Source organism: Scyliorhinus canicula, chromosome 21 (assembly GCF_902713615.1).
Source record: "Scyliorhinus canicula chromosome 21, sScyCan1.1, whole genome shotgun sequence".
Lineage (NCBI taxonomy): Eukaryota > Metazoa > Chordata > Chondrichthyes > Carcharhiniformes > Scyliorhinidae > Scyliorhinus > Scyliorhinus canicula.
Window position 1 is genome coordinate 44762628 of NC_052166.1, and position 22099 is coordinate 44784726.

A 22099-nucleotide genomic window follows, 5' to 3' on the forward strand; every position below is an offset into this window, starting at 1 on the left:
TTAAAAAGTAAAAGCCCTCAACACAGGCTGCTGTGATAGGAGGGAGGTGGCGTCCAGACAGCCAATGGGTACCCGGGGAGGGCGGGCGACGTGCGTGTCCCGGTAGAAAAGGCGCGGAGTCGGCGCTGGACGGAGCTGTCAATCACACAGAGAGAAAGAAAAAGCTTTGCAACTCAGCGGCGTTAGAGGATTACACTAAATGCAGAGCGAACTCCTCCTCCCCAATTACTCACACAAGGCTTTGCTTTGCAGAAGAGTAACTTACTAAAAACAACAAGGCTTCAAGTCTGCAGCTTTCTGCATCGAGATCAGGCATTGCAAGAACCCTGTGTTTTTTTTTCTAAATCTCTCCATGTGAATCAACTATCGACAACACATTTTGATGGGAGCTTTTTAAAAGAGAGTGGGCTCCCCCCCACCCCACCCCCCTTTAAAAAACACGGTTCCAAGTGACGTGATTATTATTTTTTTCTTGCTCTTATTCGTTTAAAAAAAAGAAAGACCGGACCTCGCTTTTATTTAAAAAGAAAAGAATTTGAGGCAGAGACTGAGAGAACTGTTTGCCTAAATGCATGGGCTAGGTCTGCGACTTATGGAAGTTCTGGGCTCGAAATCTGAACAAGACACGTGTAATTTTCGTCAGTCAGCGATGCTTTTCCACGGAATCTCAGGGGGTGAAATGCAGGGAGTTATGGAGGAGATCGAAAGACGAGCCAAGAACGAGCCAGCCATCAGCTCGGGGGTAGACATGGGAGAGAGAGACACGGTAGGCAACAGAGCTTTCGCAGTTTTTCAATATCTATCTCTGTATCTCAGTGTGGAGGGCTGCCCTGGGATTGGGCAATTGTTATTTAACATAATAATTTGTGCACCAAAACTTCACGTAGTTCTGTATCTCTATTCATCTAAAAAATAAAATAAAAGGTGGTCATGATTGGGAGCATGTTAACTGCAAAGAATTAAAAAATAAATAAAACCGAATGCCCAGGATTCCGTCTGGAGTCTGACCGATATCATCTGGGGCATTTATCAGATTTGTACGATTTAATTAGGCATTAAAATTAATCAGATTTTAAATGAAGATGTACGGGGGGGGGGGGGGGGGGGGGGGGGGGGGGAATCCAGCAACTTTAGAGAATTCCAGTCAGTCTTTTCAAAAACTCTACCTACCAGCCGATCCGACTCGTTTGGAGTGTACCCCGGATTTTTTTTGTTGCAATTGTCCTCTCGAAACCGAATCAAACTGAACTGAAGAATTGAAAGGTTTTTTGATGAATTTGAATTCGATGGAGTTTTCTTTCTCAAATTGAAACCGCGATCAAAGCCAGTGGGGTAACGTTCAGACCAAGGAAAGGACCAAATAACTGGGGAAAAACACGCTCGCAGATGATAGTTTAGCTGAAAGCCTCGAGGAAGCTTTTGTCCGAAGATGGCATTTTTAAAAAGTGGTTAAAGTTGGTCATATGTATCAATTGAATCTAACAACACATTTGACACGCTAACCCCCGATTCATGCAGTTCAAAACGTTTCACAGGATTTGTGCGAATATACACGCCTTTCGTTGGCAGATTTATTTCACTGGGCTGCTGCCTTGATTACAGGGAGATGCCCACAAATGGGCTGCTTTCGCTAGGTTAGCTGAAAGACTTCAGGATGCGGGAGCTCAGGAAAGGCCTGTATCAAAAATAATGACATATCATAAATCCGCGACTTTAAATGTTGACAATGGCTGCAAGACAATATGATTAACAGTGCGGGGAAGGAATAGGGATCCTTATATGCAAAATATATTCGATGGAGTGGAATTGGTACTGGACACACTGTACACTTCTGCACTGGTGAGATGTTTTAAACTACAGTTGTAGTGATGGATGGAAGGAAGGTTCTCCGTGTGTATAATGGGGAAGGTAGAGCAGGTAGTGCCCATGAATGCATGTGAGAATTTGAACTTAAATGTGCCTCACGGGCCGGCACAAGTAATAAATGTGTGATTTTTTACAACGCGGCGACGTAAGAGAATGAAATAAATATTTGCAATTCCGATGAATTGCACCTATCGGCCATTTGGTTAACCAGCAAACCTGATACTAAACAACACAGCTTCGGTTAGAACACATCCTGATTCTCTCTCTTTTTAAAAAAAATATCCATTATATCATTTGCCAGAATTAAAACGTTGCGGTGGAATTCACTCCACCAGAATTGAAAACAAATTGATTCACGGTTGATTTAATGGATGGTGCAAGCTCTTTCCCCAGATGATAAGATGTAACCCTATCTCTGGTGCGTTGCAAAGTGGGTGCTGATGGGGTGTATCCTGCTGGTGTTTTTTGCAGACTATGCCGTCCATTAGTAGCGAGAGACCGGCTCTGTGTGCAGGCTGTGGGGGGAAGATCTCAGACCGTTATTATCTGCTGGCTGTGGACAAGCAGTGGCACATGCGCTGCCTCAAGTGCTGTGAATGTAAACTGGCCCTGGAATCCGAATTGACCTGCTTCGCTAAGGATGGCAGCATCTATTGCAAAGAGGATTACTACAGGTACCTAGACATGTTTATGAAAGAAAACTCACACACAATCAAAATGTCAAATGTAACCTTCAGTAAACAAGGCAGAATATCAGAATTTTACAATAATTACGTGGAATAGCCGGACTTGGACTGACCCCCCCCCCCCCCCCCCAGTAACATTAACATTACTGCCATCCTTATCTGAATCCATGTGTGTGAATTATAGACTTTGCACAAGAAGCACTTCAGACCTGATACCATATTTGTCACCTATTGAAGCCGAGGCAAAGTGGGAGCATTTCTTTCAAGTTAAGAACTGGGCCTGAATAATTTATGCAGAGCCCTTTCTTTAATTGTTTTATGCAATGAGATGGCAAATGTTTAAGATGTATTTACTACAGAATCCTGTTACCATGCCCATGAAGATAGCGTCAAAGCAAAGCGAGAGGATTATCTAACTCTGATAGAAATGACTCGCGATACTTAATTCAAGTACCCAATTAAATTGTTATTTGCAAGGCCTTGGCTGCTTGTAACCAGCTACTGGAGGCACTTAATATATATATATTAAATCAAGATATTGGCACTTACACGTTTAAAATAGAGTACAACAGAATCAGCGAAATGTAACTCCTGTTGATATTCTAATTAAGCTGAATTGTGTCCTAATTTGAGTATGATAAAATTTAAATTTAGATAAATTTGGATAGAATTTAATGGAAGTAACTAACAGTTAACGATGAGCGAATGGACAGGACCAGGTAGGATAGGAAAAGTCTATTAGAATAATCTGGCTGAACACAAAACATTCTGAATTCACGGGGCCGACAATGATAAAGTTGCAACTATTTTAACAGCGAAAGAACAGGAACCAAGCCCCGGTTAACTGCTTCAATTGTATTGGGACTTTATGCCATTAAATCGAATGCGAGGTATCAGTTAACTATTGTCTGAACTGAAGTTGTGGCGAATGTACAGAGATGCGCTGTTTGTTTTGCCTGAACGGTCCATCCTGTAGGTTTACCAACCCCCCCCCCCCCCCCCCCAAGCTATTGATATTGGGAAAGAACGGGGAGAGAAAATAAACCCCTCTAAACTGATTATTCACGGGGAGTTTAGCATGAGTTGTTACTATCCAGTATTGTTTCCGTATTTTTATTGTAACGCAATGGAACACTAAATTAACACGCACTGTTAAACACCCCCTTTTGAGAGTAGTGTCCCCATGTGAGTCTATGGATGATAATATGGGGCAAAAATGACCACCAAATTGACAATTTCCACATTCAGCGCCAAGTAAGCGAACTCGTAAAGTAAAAGGTTGCTGGTAATAAACAGATCTAAAGATGTATTAATCTAAAGATACGTTTATTTATCTAAAGCTGTGTTTATTTACTCGCGCGATTTCCCCACGTCAGATTGTTCTGTGCGACAATTCCGCAGTACACTCTTTTATTTACATACTTCATTCAAATAGTTAATTTTTTAATGATGCGGGTTTGCACCGAGCGTAATGTTTTATGCATGATCTTCTAATTAGAGGACCGCGCCACGTAATTTAAAGCAACTCGCCAAATTAAAACCTGGTGTTTATTTCAGCAGGCATGTTATTTTATAGCAGACGCAGAATGAGCCAAATATATATTGACACCTTCCATGAAATAGAATAAATGCGCTGAATTTATACTTTTTATGGAAAATGGAAATTAATCTCGTAGAGATGCCTATCTTCAAATTGAAACAGTGAATTCAATGAGAGTCAATAACAGCACTGCCATTAAATTGTCACAATCTTTAGCATGACATGATAAAGTTTGTGAGCTATGATAAAGAGCTCGGAGTTATGCGTAGGCACATTACTACAGCTTAAATTGCTAATTGTTCTGGTGTAAACAAAAACGAAATTACTTGTTTCGTTAGTGTTTGAATGGTCAACTAAAGTGGAACTGCCGTGCATTTAAAAGATTCAGGCGTTATAATCTGGACTTTAAACTAAAAATTATTTCCCCAGTGTGCCCGACCAAGTGCTTCAATTTTAAACCCTCAGAACAGGAACAACCCATTGTCGAAATAAGGACCGATTGTAAAACGAACTAAACATTTTTCTGCACGAATTGCGTTACAATAATAACGATTTAAAAAAAAAATAATATTTAAAAAAGCACACACAATAACGACATTGGTCGTCCTCAAACTGGTCTCAATAATATTTAGCACCGACAGTGTGGATCCCGCAGAACTGGGGGGTGGGCTGGGGGTGTCAGAAATTTAGCAGGTCAGGGATGAAGAGACAAACTCAATCTCGAGAGTGAATGATGTTTAAATGACATTTCAGACGGACAAAGTAAAAGCAGATACATTCTGAATATGCCCCGCACCAGAAGGATCACAGTCAATCCTGTTAATATATGATCACAATGCTAAATAGAAAGTGGCAAACTCTGCAGCTGGTAGTTAACTGCCTTTAGCGACTAAATCTGGCTGGGCCTTGCTAGCTGGGAATGCTGTGGTGGAGGCGGTGGGGGTGAGGTTGCGGGACAGACTGCTTTGATTGTTGTGTGCGCGGGCACCCTAAATACATTCAAAAAGAACCCATTTGTAACATTGGTCCAGGCGGCGACAGAACATTCACAGCGACCCTAAAAAGATGCAAGTTTTTCGCGCGATTTGACAAAAGGTACCAACATGTTTTAATATTTATGCTTCCCCCCTCATCCCTCCTCCTCCCCCCCCCCCCCCTCCCACCCCACCGCAGGAGATTCTCCGTGCAGAGGTGCGCCAGATGTCACCTCGGGATCTCAGCATCAGAAATGGTGATGAGAGCAAGAGACCTGGTCTATCACTTGAACTGTTTCACATGCACCACTTGCAACAAAAATGCGGCAAACCGGCGATCACTTTGGGATGAAGGACAGCCTGGTGTACTGCAGGATTCACTTCGAGACTCTGATTCAGGGGGAATTCCAGGCTCACTTCAATCACACGGACGTGGGCTCCAAGAGTGGCGCCGCTCTAGGGCTACCCTTCTATAACGGGATGGGCACTGTTCAGAAAGGACGACCCCGCAAGAGGAAGAGCCCAGGACCCGCGGCCGACCTCACGGCTTACAACGCAGGTAGGACCCCCCTCCCCCATAAAAAAACAACCCCGCTGAAGGATGGGTCGGTTGCGGTGGCTCCTGATGTGATAGTTGCTGTTTGTCGTGGTGCACAGTGCCTGCATTTTGGCCTTCCTGGTTAACAACATAACTCTATCACTGTTACAACAGAGGTGCAAAACACCCTGGGAGATAGGACAGCAGCATTAACTTTCCCTGGGACACTGTTTAGCTTTCATTCACCAACACGTCCTGCAGCCACTAACATTGGCTAATAACTCAAGTCACTAACTCCTGTATTTGAAGCTACGGTTCGTGGCTTAGAATTAATGACAAATGTGAGGAGAGAATGGTGCATAAATTCCAGTGTTCCTATTCCAACCACTGGGTCACTCTGTCTCTTTGTCATCTGGGACCCGCTGGCGCCGTTCCAATGAAGCCTTCCAACAGAAGCTTCCCACTTGTGGGATTCCCCCCCCCCTCCTCCTCCCCCCTCCTCCCCCCCTCCCCCCTCCTCCCCCTCCTCCCCCCCCTCCTCCTCCCCCCCTCCTCCCCCTCCCCCCTCCTCCCCCTCCCCCCTCCTCCCCCTCACCCCCTTCCTCCCCTCCCCTCACCTCCCTTCTCCCCTCCCCATCTCCCCTCAGCTCCCCTCCCCCATCTCCCCTCAGCTCCCCTCCTCCCTCCCCCCTCCTTCCCTCAGCTCCCCCCCCCCCCACCCCTACCTCCTCCCCTCACCTCCCCCCCCCCCCCCCCCCCTCCTCCCCTCACCTCCCCCTCGTCCATCCCTCCTTCACTGCCAGGATTTTCCATTCCACGCCTTCCAGCAGCATCTTTTCACGTCTTCTTTACCGAGACACGTTATTATTCTTCTTAAAGGGGAGCTCTTCGCAGTTTAGGCGGGAACTCTCCCAGCAAACCCAACATGCCAATGTTGTGCCTGAGGAGGCTGAGGAGAGCAGCGCTCAGTTGGGAAATGCGGGTTGTTTGTGCGGCAGGGAGAGAGAGGCGGCTTCAAAACACATCTTCAAAACACAACACAACACAACGGGGCGAATTGATTTGCGGACAGAAATGGAGCCCGTTCAGTGGGAGGTATTGCTGTGTAAGAATGAAGCTGAACCCATTAAAATACTTCAGAAACGTCCCCCCTCAGACTCGGGCCTGGCGGGGGGGGGGGGGGGGGTTGTCAAAAAAAGTTGATGGTTGGACTTCGCGCACGATATTCTCAATTAAATAACAGGCCAAGTCACTCCTTCGTGGGGGGAAGAGTTTGATTTTTGATGTTCCGGATGAGCAAAGCCGCCCGGGCCCCGCGCCGGCTGGAAGTTTCCCCTCAGTGGAGTGAACGGCGTCTGAGAAACATTGTTGTGGAAATCTGGAATGTAAACAAGTTCACATTCCACCCCCCCCCCCCCCCCCCACACACACCAGCACCCACCCCACACCCCAGCACCTCCCCCCCACAACCCAGCATCCACCCCACACCCCAGCACCTTCCTCCCACCCTCCCCCCCACAACCCAGCACCCCGCAACCCAGCACCTTCCTCCCCCCTACCCCCCCACAACCCAGCACCCACCCCACACCCCAGCACCTTCCTCCCCCCCTCCCCCTCACACCCAGCACCCACCCCACACCCCAGCACCTTCCTCCCACCTTCCCCCCCACAACCCAGCACCCCCCAACCCGGCACCCTCCTCCCCCCCCCCCCCCCCACAACCCACCCCACACCCCAGCACCTTCCTCCCCCTCCCCCTCACAACCCAGCACCCACCTCACACCCCAGCACCTTCCTCCCACCTTGTCCCCCCACAACCCAGCACCACCCAACCCAGCACCTTCCTCCCCCCCCACAACCCACCCCACACCCCAGCACCTTCCTCCCCCTCCCCCTCACAACCCAGCACCCACCCCACACCCCAGCACCTTCCTCCCACCTTCCCCCCCACAACCTAGCACCCCCCCAACCCAGCACCTTCCTCCCCCCCTGCATGCTCCACCCCACACCCCCACCTCAGCACCCTCCACCACACTCCCCCACCCCAGCATCCTCCTTCCAACCCAGTACCCTCAGCCCAGCACCCTCCACCCCACACCCTCAACCCCACACACCTTCAACAGTACCCTCACCCCACACCCCAGCACCTTCTTTCCCCTCCCCCTCACAACCCAGCACCCACCCCACACCCCAGCACCTTCCTCCCACCTTCCCCCCCACAACCCAGCACCCCCCAACCCAGCCCTCCCACCCCATTCGCTTCGCCCCACACCCCAGCACCCTCCTCCCACTCCAGCACACTCCACCCCCACCTCCCGTCATCCCTGCATCCTCCACCGCCACCTCCTCTCACACCAGCACGCTCCAGCCCACTCCCCACTCCTGCACCCTCCACCCCACACCCCACCCCTGCATGCTCCACCCCACACCCCCACCTCAGCACCCTCCACCACACTCCCCCACCCAGCATCCTCCTTCCAACCCGTAACCCTCATCCCAGCACCCTCCACCCCACACCCTCAACCCCACACACCTTCAACAGTACCCTCACCCCACACCCACAGCACCCTCACCCAACACCCCCTCTTCCGCAGAGCAGCACCCTACCAAAGGTCCCCACTCCTACACATCCCAGCACCCTCCTCCCCAAATTAAACCCCCCTCCTCCCCCACACCCTCCTCCCACAGCCCCCTCCCCTCACCCTTCCCCTACATCCCCCAGATCCCCTTCCCCAATCACCCACACCCTTCTCTCTGCCCCCACAACCTCCCCCTCCCAACCCACATTCTCTGCTCCCCTGCATTCCCCCCTCTATCACATATCCTCCTCCCCCACTTTCCCTTCTCCTCCCCCACATTCGGTCCTCTCTCTCCCCTGCATCCGCTCTACCCCTTGCTCCCCTACATTCCCTTCTCCCACACATTGACTCCCTCCACGCATCCTCCTACCTATATACCCTCTTCTCCCTACCCCCCACACCCCTCCTCTCCACATTCCCTCCTTCCATCTCCTACCCACACATTCCCTCCTCCCCCACATTGCCTCCTCCCTTCCCACACTCCTCCCCATTCACCCTCCTGCCCCTCTTCCCGACACCTCCTCCCACCACACTACTCTCCGTCCCCCACATTGCCGTCTCCCCTTCTTCATCCTACATTCCCTCTCCCCATATTCCCTCTTCCCCATTGCGCATTCTCCCCATACCGCATTCTCCCCTGTACCGCATTCTCCCCTGTACCGCATTCTCCCCTGTACCGCATTCTCCCCTGTACCGCATTCTCCCCATACCACATTCTCCACTATACCGCATTCTCTCCTGTACCCCTGTACCGCATTCTCCCCTGTACCACATTCACCCTTTACTGCATTCTCCCCTGTACCGCATTCTCCCCAATACCGCATTCTCTCCTCTACCGCATTCTCCCCTGTACCGCATTCTCCCCTATACCGCATTCTCCCCTGTACCGCATTCACCCCTATGCCGCATTCTCCCCTGTACCCGCATTCACCCCTATGCCGCTTTCTCCCCTGTACCGCTTTCTCCCCTGTACCGCATTCGCCCCTATGCCGCATTCTCCCCTGTACCGCATTCTCCCCTGTACCGCATTCTCCCCGTACCGCATTCTCCCCTGTACCGCATTCTCCCCTGTACCGCATTCTCCCCTGTACCGCATTCTCCCCTGTACCGCATTCTCCCCTGTACCGCATTCTCCCCTGTACCGCATTCTCCCCCCATGCCGCATCCTCCCCTTTTCCCGCATTCTCCCCTGTACCGCATTCTCCCCTGTACCGCATTCTCCCCTGTACCGCATTCTCCCCATACCGCATTCACCCCATACCGCATTCTCCCCTGTACCGCATTCTCCCCTGTACCGCATTCTCCCCCCATGCCGCATCCTCCCCTGTACCGCATTCTCCCCTGTACCGCATTCTCCCCTGTACCGCATTCTCCCCTGTACCGCATTCTCCCCTGTACCGCATTCTCCCCGTACCGCATTCTCCCCTCTACCGCATTCTCCCCGTACCGCATTCTCCCCTATATTGCATTCTCCCCCACATTGCCTCCTCCCCTTTCTCCCTCTACATTCCCTCCTCCCTCACTTTGACTCCTCCCCTCCCACACTCCTCCCCATACACCCTCCTTCCCCTCCTCCCCACCTCCTCACTTTACATTCCCTCCTCATGCCTCCTCGCACCTCCTCCCCCACACCCTCCTCCCTCACTTTGACTCCTCCCTTCCTCGACATACACTCCTCCACCCACATTTTACCCTCCTCCGCCTACATTTCACCCTCCTCCAGCTACATTCCATCCTCCGCCACGCACATTCCATTCCCCCACACACCGCCACTCGCTCCCATCCCCCTCCTCCCCCACAGTCCCTCCACCACCTCCTGCACCCACATTCCACTTGCCCCCACATTCTCTTACCCCCCTCGTCCCCCATGGGTCTCCTCCACCTTCACTCCTCCCTCACACACCCTTCTCACCCACATTCTAATGCCCCCTCCCCCCCCACATATCATCCTCCCCCACATTCAACTCCCCCGCATTCCTCCTCCCCACTCCCTCAACACCCAATCCTCACCCCCCCACATTTCCTTCTCCAGAAACTCCCACCTATCCCCAACTCCCTCCTCACCTCCCCACATTTCATCCTCCCCCCACATTCCCCTCCTCCCCCACACCAATATTTCCCCACACATTCCCTCCTCCCCACAATCTCCTTCTTTCCCACCCCACACACACTCTTCTCCATCCTCACATGCCATCTTTCGCCCACACCCCCTCCTCGCCATCCCCCACACCCTTCTCCCCACAAACTCCATCCTCCCATAAACTCTCTCCTCCACTCTCCCTCCTCCCACTCTCCTCTTACCCTCCTCCCTCCCCAAAACCCCCACACTCCCCTCCAAACACACGGCCTTCGCATCTCTCTCAGTCCCCATACACCCTCCTCCTAAGACACCCTCCTCCCAGCCACTCAACCCTCCCCTCCTCCACACTCCCACCCTCCACACTCCGCCCTCCTCCCCTCCTCCGACAACCTTCCTCCCTCACCCTCCTTCCCACTACCCCACACTGCCTCTTCCGCCCACACACTCTCTTATAACCCCCTCTACCCCCACATCCTCCCTTGCATCTTCTCTTCCAAACCCCGCCTCTCTCTCCACACGTCCTCTCTCCTCTCCCCTCTCCCTGCAGCCCCTCTCCCTTACACACACACCCTTACACCCACTGCCAATCCTTAAAACCCTCTCTGACAACCCTCTACACCAAACAACCCTCTCCTCAATTCCCCACACATCCGCTCCTCCCACCCCTCAACACCCAATCCTCACCCCCCCCCACATTTCCTTCTCCAGAAACTCCCATCTATCCCCAACTCCCTCCTCACCTCCCCATATTTCATCCTCCCCCCACATTCCCTCCACTCTCTCCCCTGCCCATCTGCCACCCATCTCACACCCCCTTCCCACTCCCTCTCACCTCCTCACCCCCCCCTCTCACATTCACCCCTCACATCCAAATCGACCGAATCACATCCACCCCCAACCCGCCTCACATCCACACCTATCCTCTCACATCCACACCCACCCCCTCTCACATCCCCTTCCCATCCCCTCTCACACCACACCCACCCCCCTTACATCCACACCCACCCCCTCTCACACCCACACCCACCCCCTCACATCCACTCCCACCCCACTCACACCCACACCACCCCTCTCACATCCACACCCACCCTCTCACCCCCACACCCACCCCCTCTCACACCCCCTTCCCATCCCCTCTCACACCACACCCACCCCCCCTCACATCCACACCCACCCCTCTCACATCCCCTTCCCATCCCCTCACACCCACACCCACCCCCTCACATCCACACCCACCCCCTCTCACACCCCCTTCCCATCCCCTCTCCACCACACCTCACCCCCCCTCACATGCACACTCACACCCTCACATGCACACTCACACCCCTCACATGCACACTCACACCCTCACATGCACACTCACACCCTCACATGCACACTCACACCCTCACATGCACACTCACACCCTCATCCACACTCACACCCCTCACATCCACACCCACCCCTCTCACATCCACACCCACCCCCTCACATCCACACCCACCCCCTCACATCCACATCCACCCCCTCACATCCACACCCTCACATCCACACCCACCCCCCTCACATCCACACCCACCCCCTCTCACATCCACACCCACCCCCTCTCACACCACATCCACCCCCTCACATCCACATCCACCCCCTCACATCCACACCCACCCCCTCACATCCACATCCACCCAATCACATCCACAACACCCCCTCTCACACCCCTTCCCACCCCCTCTCACATCCACCCCCTCTCACAGCCACACCCACCCCCTCACATCCACCCCCACCCCCCACCCCCCACATCCACATTCACCCCCCTCACATCCACCCCAACCCCCTCACATCCACATCCACCCCCTCACATCCACCCCCACCCCCCTCACATCCACATCCACCCCCTCACACCCACATCCACCCCTCACACCCACCCACCCTCCTCACATCCACCCCACCCCCTCACATCCACACCCACCCCCTCACATCCACACCCACCCCCTCACATCCACCCCCCCCCCCCACCCCCCTCTCATCCACACCCACCCCGTCTCACATCCACATCACCCCCCTCCACATCACACCAGCACCCCTGTCCATACCCCATTCTCCGTCACACCCCATCCTCCCTCCACACCCTCATTCCAAGCCTCACACTCCCGCTCCAAACCAACCTCTGCCCATCTACCAACCCACCCCTACACTCGCTCCACACCTCCCCACCCCACACCCCTCGCACCACTCACCCCTCACAACCTCTCACCCAACTCCACGCCCCATCTCCACCCCCACACCCTCTCGCACCCTTCTCCCCCTCCCCTTGCACCCTTTCCCTCACAACCCTCAACTTCACACTCCCCTCTTATCTCCTCCACTACCCTTCCCTCTCCACAGCACTCTCCTCCTCCCCCTACACATCCCATTAACCGCTCTCTCTCTCCCCCATTCCCACTCTCCTAACAACCACCATCCCTCACTCCCGACAGCTCCTCTCCCTCCCGGACACCCACTCACTCCCTCGGAACACAGCCCCTCTCCCTTCCACTCGTGTACACACCTCTCCCCCTCCCCCCTACACCATCTTCCATCCCCTCCCTCCCACCTCTCTACACCCCCATTCCCTCCCTACCCTCTCCCTCCCTACCCTCTCCCTCCCTACCCTCTCCCTCCCTCCCCTCCCCCATCATCGCCTCCAACCCTCCATCCCTCCCCTCCTCCCTCCCTCAATCGCCTCCCTCCCTCCCCTTCCCTCCCTCTCCCTTCCTCCCTCCCTCTCCCTTCCTCCCTCCCTCCCCTCCCTCCCTCCTTACTTCCTCACTCCTCCCTACTTCCTCCCTCCCTACTTCCTCCCACTCCCGCCCTACTTCCTCCCACTCCCGCCCTACTTCCTTCCCCCCTCCCTCCCTACTTCCTCCCCCTCCCTCCCTACTTCCTCCCCCTCCCTCCCTACGTCACTCCACCCCCCTCCCTCCCTACTTCCTCCCCTCCTCCCTACTTCCTCTCGCCCTCCCTACTTCCTCCCCTCCCCTCCCTACTCTCCCGTCCCCTCCCTCTCTACTTCCTCCCCTCCCGCTCTACTTCCATCCCCTCCCTCCCTCCTCTTCTACACCCCATCCCTCCCCTCCCTCCCTCTCCCTCCCTCCCCTCTCCTCCCTCCTCCGCTCCCTCCTCCCTCCCTCCCCTCCCTCCCTCCCTCCCTACCTCCGCCCTCCCGTCCCCTCCCTCCCTCCCCTCCCTCCCTCCCTCCCTCCCTCCCCTCCCTCCCCTCCCTCCCCTCCCTCCCCCCTCCCTCCCCTCTCCCTCCCCGCCCTCCCTCTCCCTTCCTCTCCCTTCCTCCCTCTCCCTCTCTTCCTTCCTCCCTCCCTCCCTTCCTCTCCTCCCTTCCTCCCTCCCTCTCCCTTCCTCCTCCCTCCCTCTCCCTTCCTCCCTCCCTCCCTCTCCCTTCCTCCTCCTCCTCCCCTTCCTCCCTCTCTTCCTCCCTCCCTCCCCTCCTTCCCCTCCCTTCCCTCCCTCCTCCTCCCTCCCTACTCCTTCCTCCCTCCCTCCTTTCTTCCTCCCTCCCTACGATTCCTCCCCTCCCTCCCTACTGTCCTCCCCCCCTCCCTACTTCCTCCCCTCCCTCCCTACTTCCTCCCCTCACTCCCTACTTCCTCCCCTCACTCCCTACTTCCTTCCCCCACCCTCCCTACTTCCTCCCCACCCTCCCTACGTCCTCCCCTCCCTCCCTACTTCTGCCCCTCCCTCCCTACTTCCGCCCTCCTCCCTATGTCCTCCCCTCCCTCCCTACCTCCCCTCCCACCCCCTCCCTACTTCCTCCCCTCCCTCCCTACTTCCTCCCCACCCTCCCTACTTCCTCCCCACCCTCCCTACTTCCTCCCCCCTCCCTACTTCTGCCCCTCCCTCCCTACTTCCGCCCCTCCCTCCCTATGTCCCTCCCCCCTCCCTACCTCCCCCCCACCCTCCCTACCTCCCCCCCCACCCTCCCTACTTCCTCCCCCCTCCCTCCCTCCCTACTCCTCCCCTCCCTCCCTCCCTACTCCTCCCCCCCTCCCTCCCTCCCTCCTCCCCCCCCTCCTCCTCCCCTCTCCCTCCTCCTCCCCTCCCTACCTCCCCCTCCCTCCCTACTTCCTCCCCTCCCTCCCTCCCTCCCTTCTCCTCCCCTCCCTCCCTCCTCCCTACTTCCTCCCCTCCCCTCCCCACTTCCTCCCCTCCCCCCTCCCTACTTCCTCCTCCTCCCTCCCCCTACTTCCTCCCTCCCTCCCTCCCTACTTCCTCCCCTCCCTCCCTCCCTACTTCCTCCCCGCCCCTCCCTCCCTACTTCCTCCCCTCCCTCCCCCTCCCTACTTCCTCCCCTCCCTCCCTCCCTACTTCCTCCCCTCCCTCCCTCCCTACTTCCTCCCCTCCCTCCCTCCCTACTTCCTCCCCCCTCCCTCCCTCCCTCCCTACTTCCTCCCCCCTCCCTCCCTCCCTACTTCCTCCCCCCCCCTCCCCCCCCTCCCTACTACTTCCTCCCCCCTCCCTCCCTCCCTACTTCCTCCCCCCTCCCTCCCTCCCTACTTCCTCCCCCCCCCCTCCCCCCTACTTTCCTCCCCCCTCCCTCCCCCCTCCCTCCCCCCCTCCCTCCCCCCTCCCTCCCTAACTCCCTACTTCCTCCCCTCCCTCCCTACTTCCTCCCCTCCCTCCCTACTTCCTCCCCTCCCTCCCCTCCTCCCCCTCCCTCCCTACTTCCTCCCCTCCCTCCCTACTTCCTCCCTCCCTCCCTCCCTACTTCCTCCCCTCCCTCCCTACTTCCTCCCCCCCCCTCCCTACTTCCTCCCCCCCTCCCTCCACTTCCTCCCCTCCCTCCCTCCCTCCCTACTTCCTCCCCTCCCTCCCTACTTCCTCCTCCCCTCCCTCCCTCCCTACTTCCTCCCCCTCCCTCCCTCCCTTCTTCCTCCCCCCTCCCTCCCTCCCTACTTCCTCCCCCCTCCCTCCCTCCCTACTTCCTCCCCCCCCCTCCCTCCCTACTTCCTCCCCCCTCCCCTCCCTCCCTACTTCCTCCCCCCTCCCTCCCCCTCGCTCCCCCCTCCCTAACTCCCTACTTCCTCCCCTCCCTCCCTCCCTCCCTACTTCCTCCCCTCCCTCCCTACTTCCTCCCCTCCCTCCCTCCTCCCCTCCCTCCCTCCCTCCCTACTTCCCCCCTCCCTCCCTCTCTACTTCCTCCCCTCCCTCCCTCCCTACTTCCTCCCCTCCCTCCCTACTTCCTCCCCTCCCTCCCTACTTCCTCCCCTCCCTCCCTACTTCCTCCCCTCCCTCCCTACTTTCCTCCCCTCCCTCCCTCCTCCCCTCCCTCCCTACTTCCTCCCCTCCCTCCCCTCCCTCCCTACTTCCTCCCCTCCCTACTTCCTCCCCTCCCTACTTCCTCCCCTCCCTCCCTACTTCCTCCCTCCCTCCTCCTCCCTCCCTCCCGACACTCCAGTCCCTCACCTCACCTCCATCCCCCTCTCTCCTCTCCCTCCCCCTCCCCCTCCCTCTCTCTCTTCTTTATCCCCTCCCTCCCTCCTCCTCTCCCTAACCCCCTCTCCCCACCCCCCTCTCTCCCTCCTCCCCCCACCCCCCTCCCTCCCTCTCCCCACCCCCCTCCCTCCCTCTCCCCCCTCTCCCCGCACCCTCCCTCCCTCCCTCCCTCTCCCCTCCCTCCCTCCCTCTCCCCTTCCCTCCCTCCCTCTCCCCTTCCCTCCCTCCCTCTCCCCCCTTCCCTCCTCCCTCCCTCCCTCCCTCCCTCCCCCCCCCCCTCCCTCCCTCTCCCCTCCCCTCCCCTCCTCCCCTCCTCCCCCTCCCTCCCCCTCCCCCTCTCCCCCTCCCCCCTCTCCCCTCCCCCTCTCCCCCTCCCTCTCCCTCCTCCCTCCCTCCCCTCTCCCTCCCTCCCTCTCCCCCTCCCTCTCCCCCTCCCTCTCCCCTCCTCCCTCTCCCCCTCCCTCCCTCTCCCCCTCCCTCCCTCCCTCCCTCTCCCCCTCCCTCCCCCCTCCCTCCCTCCCTCCCTCTCCCCCTCCCTCCCTCCCTCCCTCTCCCCCTCCCTCCCCCTCCCTCTCCCCCTCCCTCCCTCCCTCTCCCCCTCCTCCCCTCCCGCCTCCTCCCTCTCCCACCCTCCTCTCTCCCTCCCTCCTCCTCCTCTCCCCCTCCCCTCCTCCTCCTCCCTCCTCCTCCTCCTCCTCCCTCCCTCCTCCCTCCCTCCTCCTCCTCCCCTCCCTCCTCCCTCCTCCTCCCCCTCCCCCTCCTCCTCCTCCCTCCCTCTCCTCCTCCTCCCTCTCCTCCTCCTCCCTCTCCTCCTCCTCCCTCTCCTACCCCTCCTCCTCCTACCTCCCTCTCGCTCCCTCTTTCCCCTCCCCTCCTCCTCCTCCCTCCACCTCCTCCCTCTCCCCCTCCCTCCTCCTCCTCCCTCCTCCTCCTCCTCCTCCTCCCTCTCCTCCTCCCTCCTCCTCCTCCTCCTCCTCCTCCTCCCCTCCTCCTCCCTCTCCTCCCTCCCTCTCCTCCCCCTCCCCCTCCTCCTCCTCCTCGCCCCTCCCTCCTCCTCCTCCCGCTGCCTCCCTCCTCCCCTCCTCCCTCCTCCCTCCTCCTCCTCTCCCCTTCCCTCTCCCTTCCCTCTCCCCCGCCCCTCCCCCTTCCCTCTCCGCCTTCCCGCCCCTCCCACCCCTCCTCACCCCCCGGCCCCCCCTGCCTCTCCCCTCCCTCTCCTCCCTCCCTCCTCCCCCTCCCAATCCCTCGCCCTCCCTCTCCCTCCCTCTTCCCGTCCCACCCCTCACCCCTCCCACCCCTCCCTCCCCTACACCACTCTCCCTCCCCTACACCCCTCCCCCTCCCCAACACCCTCTCTCCCTTCCCTACACCCCCTCTCCCTCAACTACACTCCTCCCTCCCCTACACCCCCTCCGTCCCCTATACCCCCTCCCTCCCCTACATCCCCTCCCTCCCCTAACAACCCCCTCTCCCTTCCCTACACCCCCTCTCCCAAAACTACAACCCTCCCTCCCCTACACCCCCTCCGTCCCCATACCCCCTCCGTCCCCTACCCCCCTCCCTCCCCTACACACCCTCCCCCTCCCCTACACCCTCTCTCCCTTCCCTACACCCCCTTTCCCTCAACTACTCCCTCTCCCTCCCCTACACCCCTCCGTCCCCTATACCCCCTCCCATCCCTCACCCCTCCCTCCCCTACACCCCCTCTCCCTCCCCTACAACCCCTCTCCCTCCCCTACAACCCCTCTCCCTCCCCTACAACCCCTCTCCCTCAACTACACACCCTCCCTCCCTTACAGCCCCTCCCTCCCCTACACCCCCCCCTCCCCTACACCCCCTCTCCCTCCCCTACACCCCTCTCCCTCCCCTACACCCCCTCCCCCTCCCCTACACCCCTTCTCCCTCAACTACACCCCCTCCCTCCCCTACACCCCCTCCGTTCCCTATACCCCCTCCCTCCCCTACACCCCCTCTCCCGTCCCTACACCCCCACCCCCTCCCCTACGCCCCCTCCCCCTCCCCTACGCCCCCTCTCCCTCCCCTATACCCCTCTCCCTCCCTACCCTTCCCTCCCTGCAATCCCTCCCTCTCCTACCCCCTCTCCCTTCCCTATACCCCCTCTCCCTCCTGCCCACTGCACCCCCTCTCTCTTCCTTAACCCACTAACTCACACCCCTACCCCCCTACAGCACCTCCCTCCGTCCCTCCCTCCCTCCCTCCCTCCCTCCCTTCAGCACCTCCCTCCCTCCCTTCAGCACCTCCTCCCTCCCTTCAGCACCTCCCTCCCTCCCCCCTTCAGCACCCCCCCCCCCTCCCTCCCTTCAGCACCCCCCTGCCTCCCTCCCTTCAGCCCCCCCTCCCTCCCTCCCTTCAGCCTCCCTCCCTCCCTCCCTCCCTCCCTCCCTTCAGCACCCCTCCCTCCCTTCAGCACCCCCTCCCTCCCTTCAGCACCCGCGTCCCTCCCTCCCTTCAGCACCCCCCCTCCCTCCCCCCTTCAGCATCCCCTCCCTCCCTCCCTTCAGCAACCCCCTCCCTCCTTCCCTTCAGCAACCCCCTCCCTCCCTCCCTTCAGCACCCCCCTCCCTCTCTCTTCAGCACCCCTTCCCATCCTCTCCCCTCCCTCACCCCCTCCTCTCCCTTCCCTCACTCCCTCCTCTCCCCTCCCTCACCCCCTCCTCTCCCTTCCCTCGCCCCCTCCTCTCCCTTCCCTCACCCCCTCCCCTCCCTCACCCCCTCCCCTCCCTCACCCCCTCCCCTCCCTCACCCCCTCCCTCACCCACTCACTCTCTCCTCCCCCCACCTAACACCCTCCCCCACCCTAACCCTCCACCTCCCTAACCCCCTCCACCTCCCTCACCCCCTCCACCTCCCTCACCCCCTCCACTCCCCATCCCTCCCTCACACCCCTCCCCTCACCCCCTCCCCCACTCCCCTCCCTCCCCTCCCTCACCCCCTCCTCCCTCGCTCCCTCTCCTCCCTCACCCCCTCTCCTCCCTCACCCCTCCCCCCTCCCCATCCCATCCCCTCCCCTCCCCACCCCCTCCACATCCCATCCCCTCCAATCACCCCTCCCCAACTCACCCCCCCAACTCACCCCTCCCCCACTCACCCCCCCTCCCCACTCACCCCCCCCCCACTCACCCCCTCCACCCCCTCCTCCCCCTCAACCACCTCTCCCCCTCAACCACCTCTCCTCCCCCTCAACCACCTCTCCCCCTCAACCACCTCTCCCCCTCAACCACCTCTCCCCCCTCCCTCCCTCTCCCCCTCCCCTCCCTCACCTCCTCCCCTCCCCCCTCCCTCACCCCCTCCCCTCCCTCACCCCCTCCCCTCACCTCCCCACCCCCTCCCTCACCCCTCTCCTCTCCCTCACCCCCTCCCTCTCCCTCACCCCCCTCCCTCTCCCTCAACCCCCCCCCCTCTCCCTCACCCCCTCTCCCTCACCCCTCTCCCTCACCCCCTCCCCTCTCTCTCAACCCCCTCCCTTCCCTCACTTCCTCCCCCTCACCCCCCCTCCCCCACCCTCTTCACCCCCCTCCCCCACTCCCCCTCACCACTCCCCTCACCCCTCTCCTCACCCCTCCCTATCCCTCACCGCCCTCCCCTCACGCCCCCCCCCCTCCCCTCCCCCTCCCCTCCCCTCCCCCTCCCTCCCTCCCCTCCACTCCCCTCCCCTCCTACACCTCATTACCCTCCCCTTCCCCCGTTTCTACCTCATTGTTTAAACACGGATAGTGGTGTGTACAAAATCCCGCGACATCTCTCGAGAAACAGATAACTTTGATTCTTGGATTCTCAATTGTCTCAGAAAGATTTGAAGTTATTGTTATAAATTAAGGAAGAAAAAGCTTTTTACAAAACAAAAAAAAATAACCCCAATCAGAGAGGAATTCAGACGGGCGCGGGATGGTGGGCGTCACTGGAGATGATGGCTGTGAGGCAGCTTGGAGTGTTTCAGTTTGGTGGCAGGCAGAGAGGTACAGGCCCCGCTGCTGTTTAGTTTTACATGTGTCTGAAATCCTGGGAACCAGTGGCGCACAGAAAAGGCTGACCTTTTGATTTGACTCCTTGTTGGAGCTTTACAATGGGAACACTTCCTACTCTCTCCATCTTATTATCTGCCCCAATAATTAAAAAGTCTCAGAAAGACAGAGCGGCTGCTTAGAAACTTCGGAAAATGGCGTTCCTGCCAGTGAACCCTCAGGTATTTTATTCATATGTTGTGTCGGGGTCTCAGAATGGTCTGAATGGAGCATTTCTGGTCCAGCTCCCTTTCAGTGGCATTGCGACCTACATTACCGACACGTCCTGTATATTCCTGACGTTATAAAGTGTTAAATTATATATAGCAAATCTCTTAAGTGTGCACTTTGTGCTGACTGGAAATGGGAAAATCACACAGGCAGTAGTTTCTCCTCGGGACGTGGCAATTACAAGTACACCTTATTTCAACCTGTACAGAATTCAGGAAACCCCTGCAACGATTGCATTAGAACCCTTCATTGCTCTAAACCGACGCCGCGAATTCTCCTTCAAAGAGTCTCGAGAGTTTACTGGAGGCTTTTAAACCGCGTTAAGCTTCAGGTCTTTCGAGGGTTGGGGCAGTGGTTCTGGCAGCTCCTGGCAGTTTTAGACAAGGATGGAGCCTGACAAGTGGAAACAGCTCAGATGGATGCCGGAACTTCAAACGCCTTCTTTGCCAAGGTTCTTCTTTTGCACTTTCATTTTTTTTTTTGCTTATGGGGAGGGCGCGGGGGGGGCGGGGGAGAAGAGCAGGTTTGTGGCGGCTTTCCGGGAGGTCTCCAGTGTTTATGAGTCAGTAAATCAATGGGTGAAACCTTGTGGAACAAGCTTTTAGTTCAGAACTGAACACCTGTACAAAACTGCAAATCCCCCAGCGCATTCCCAACAAATAAAAAAAGGAATCGAGTTCTTAAAGTGAACCAGATTAGATCCAACTCCATTGCAACGTTTTAAAGATAAATTCTGCTGAGCTCCTTTTAATCTTTAAATATACCCACCCCACCCCACCCCACCCCACCCCACCAGAACGTCACCCTGTCAACACATCCTGACTCAAACTGCTTAGGATGTTTGCGGAATTCTCATTAATATTCATAATTCCTAATCAATTAATTATCAAATACATGTCAAGTAAAACCCACTAAAATGACTGCACATGTAACAACTCAACTGTAGCCACTGGGGAAAGATTAGTGCCACAGAGAACTCGAAAGGTTTTAATTTCAGGAACTATTTTTTTAAAAATCCACAATCTTAGTTAATAACATTTGTTACAATCTGTGCCTGGAAAATCATTAATCAATTTGCATAAAATAATCACCTTCATATTTCCACGCAGATTCCCCATTAAACAACACACTCATTTACAGTGAATGCATCAAACATTTGGTAAATCTCAGGCCTCACTGTATATGTATTCACATCTCTCCAAATTACTGTATTTGGGCATTTAGTTCCTCAAACCACCTCCCCAGTTGGAAAAGGCGTCTGTTTCTGATCCACCTATTTCGTGGAGAAACCCATGTGCACTGGTTTGTAAATACGTCATTTAACATCAGTTTCGCCGTTCCGGATAATCTTTCACTGACTTTTGTAGAAAGCGTAATTATCCGTCCATATTTCACAAACCGTTGTTTATTTGAAACCATCGTCGCTGACAGTAAGGCGGAAGGAAGACAGCGGTTTTCCAGAAACTTGCCAATATATTCACTGCTTAACTCATTACCTAATTCACTGCCTTTCAGTAACAAGCTTCAATTATGCTAATTAGAGCCTATTGCCTAATAATTACATATTTCCATCACTAAACATCTTGTTGGTACACATAAAAACCCGTGCCATACCCGGTGAAAGAAGCCATTCCAGCAACCATTTCGAACAGAAAAAGAACAAACCAGTCCGATTAGGCTAATTTCCTCACAGGTCTCCCCTGGTTAGACTTAAATATTAGTCACATAGATGGGATTGTGTTTCTCTGACTTGGCGGACAACATTAAATGTTGGCGATGGTATTGAAATGGACACAGAAGTTGAAATTACACTTGTAGTTGATAACACTAGTGTTACTTTCCACAGATGTTCAAAGTCCCGCGCATTTCTCTCCTTACTTTAATTTGGGTGATTTATTTACCTCAATTCCCCAAAGTCTCAGTGCAAAGCCAACAAGCGGTTAGTTGATTTTAATTGAAGGAAACTGATCTGAAGTGGGTTAAGGAAAAAAGTTCACTGCTCAGTGATTCACCCCCCCCCCCCCCCCCCCCTCCCTGGCAGTTAAATATTTCTCCAAATTCACCTTGCTATAAATATTTACCCTCCCAGGACAAGTTCCTGGAATTCGGTTTCATCACAA

General features: G+C 56.5%; 1 protein-coding gene across 1 annotated transcript in view; it reads left to right on the plus strand.

Annotated features, from left to right (window-relative positions):
- The first annotated feature begins 115 nt into the window (after positions 1 to 115).
- Positions 116 to 22099, plus strand: part of LOC119955467 (LIM/homeobox protein Lhx2-like) — a 37026-nt gene continuing 15042 nt past the window's right edge. Inside the window, 4 exon segments of the mRNA XM_038781670.1 lie at positions 116 to 766; positions 2338 to 2540; positions 5266 to 5395; positions 5397 to 5625. Coding sequence (XP_038637598.1) covers positions 569 to 766; positions 2338 to 2540; positions 5266 to 5395; positions 5397 to 5625 — 760 coding nt within the window. The 5' untranslated portion in view covers positions 116 to 568.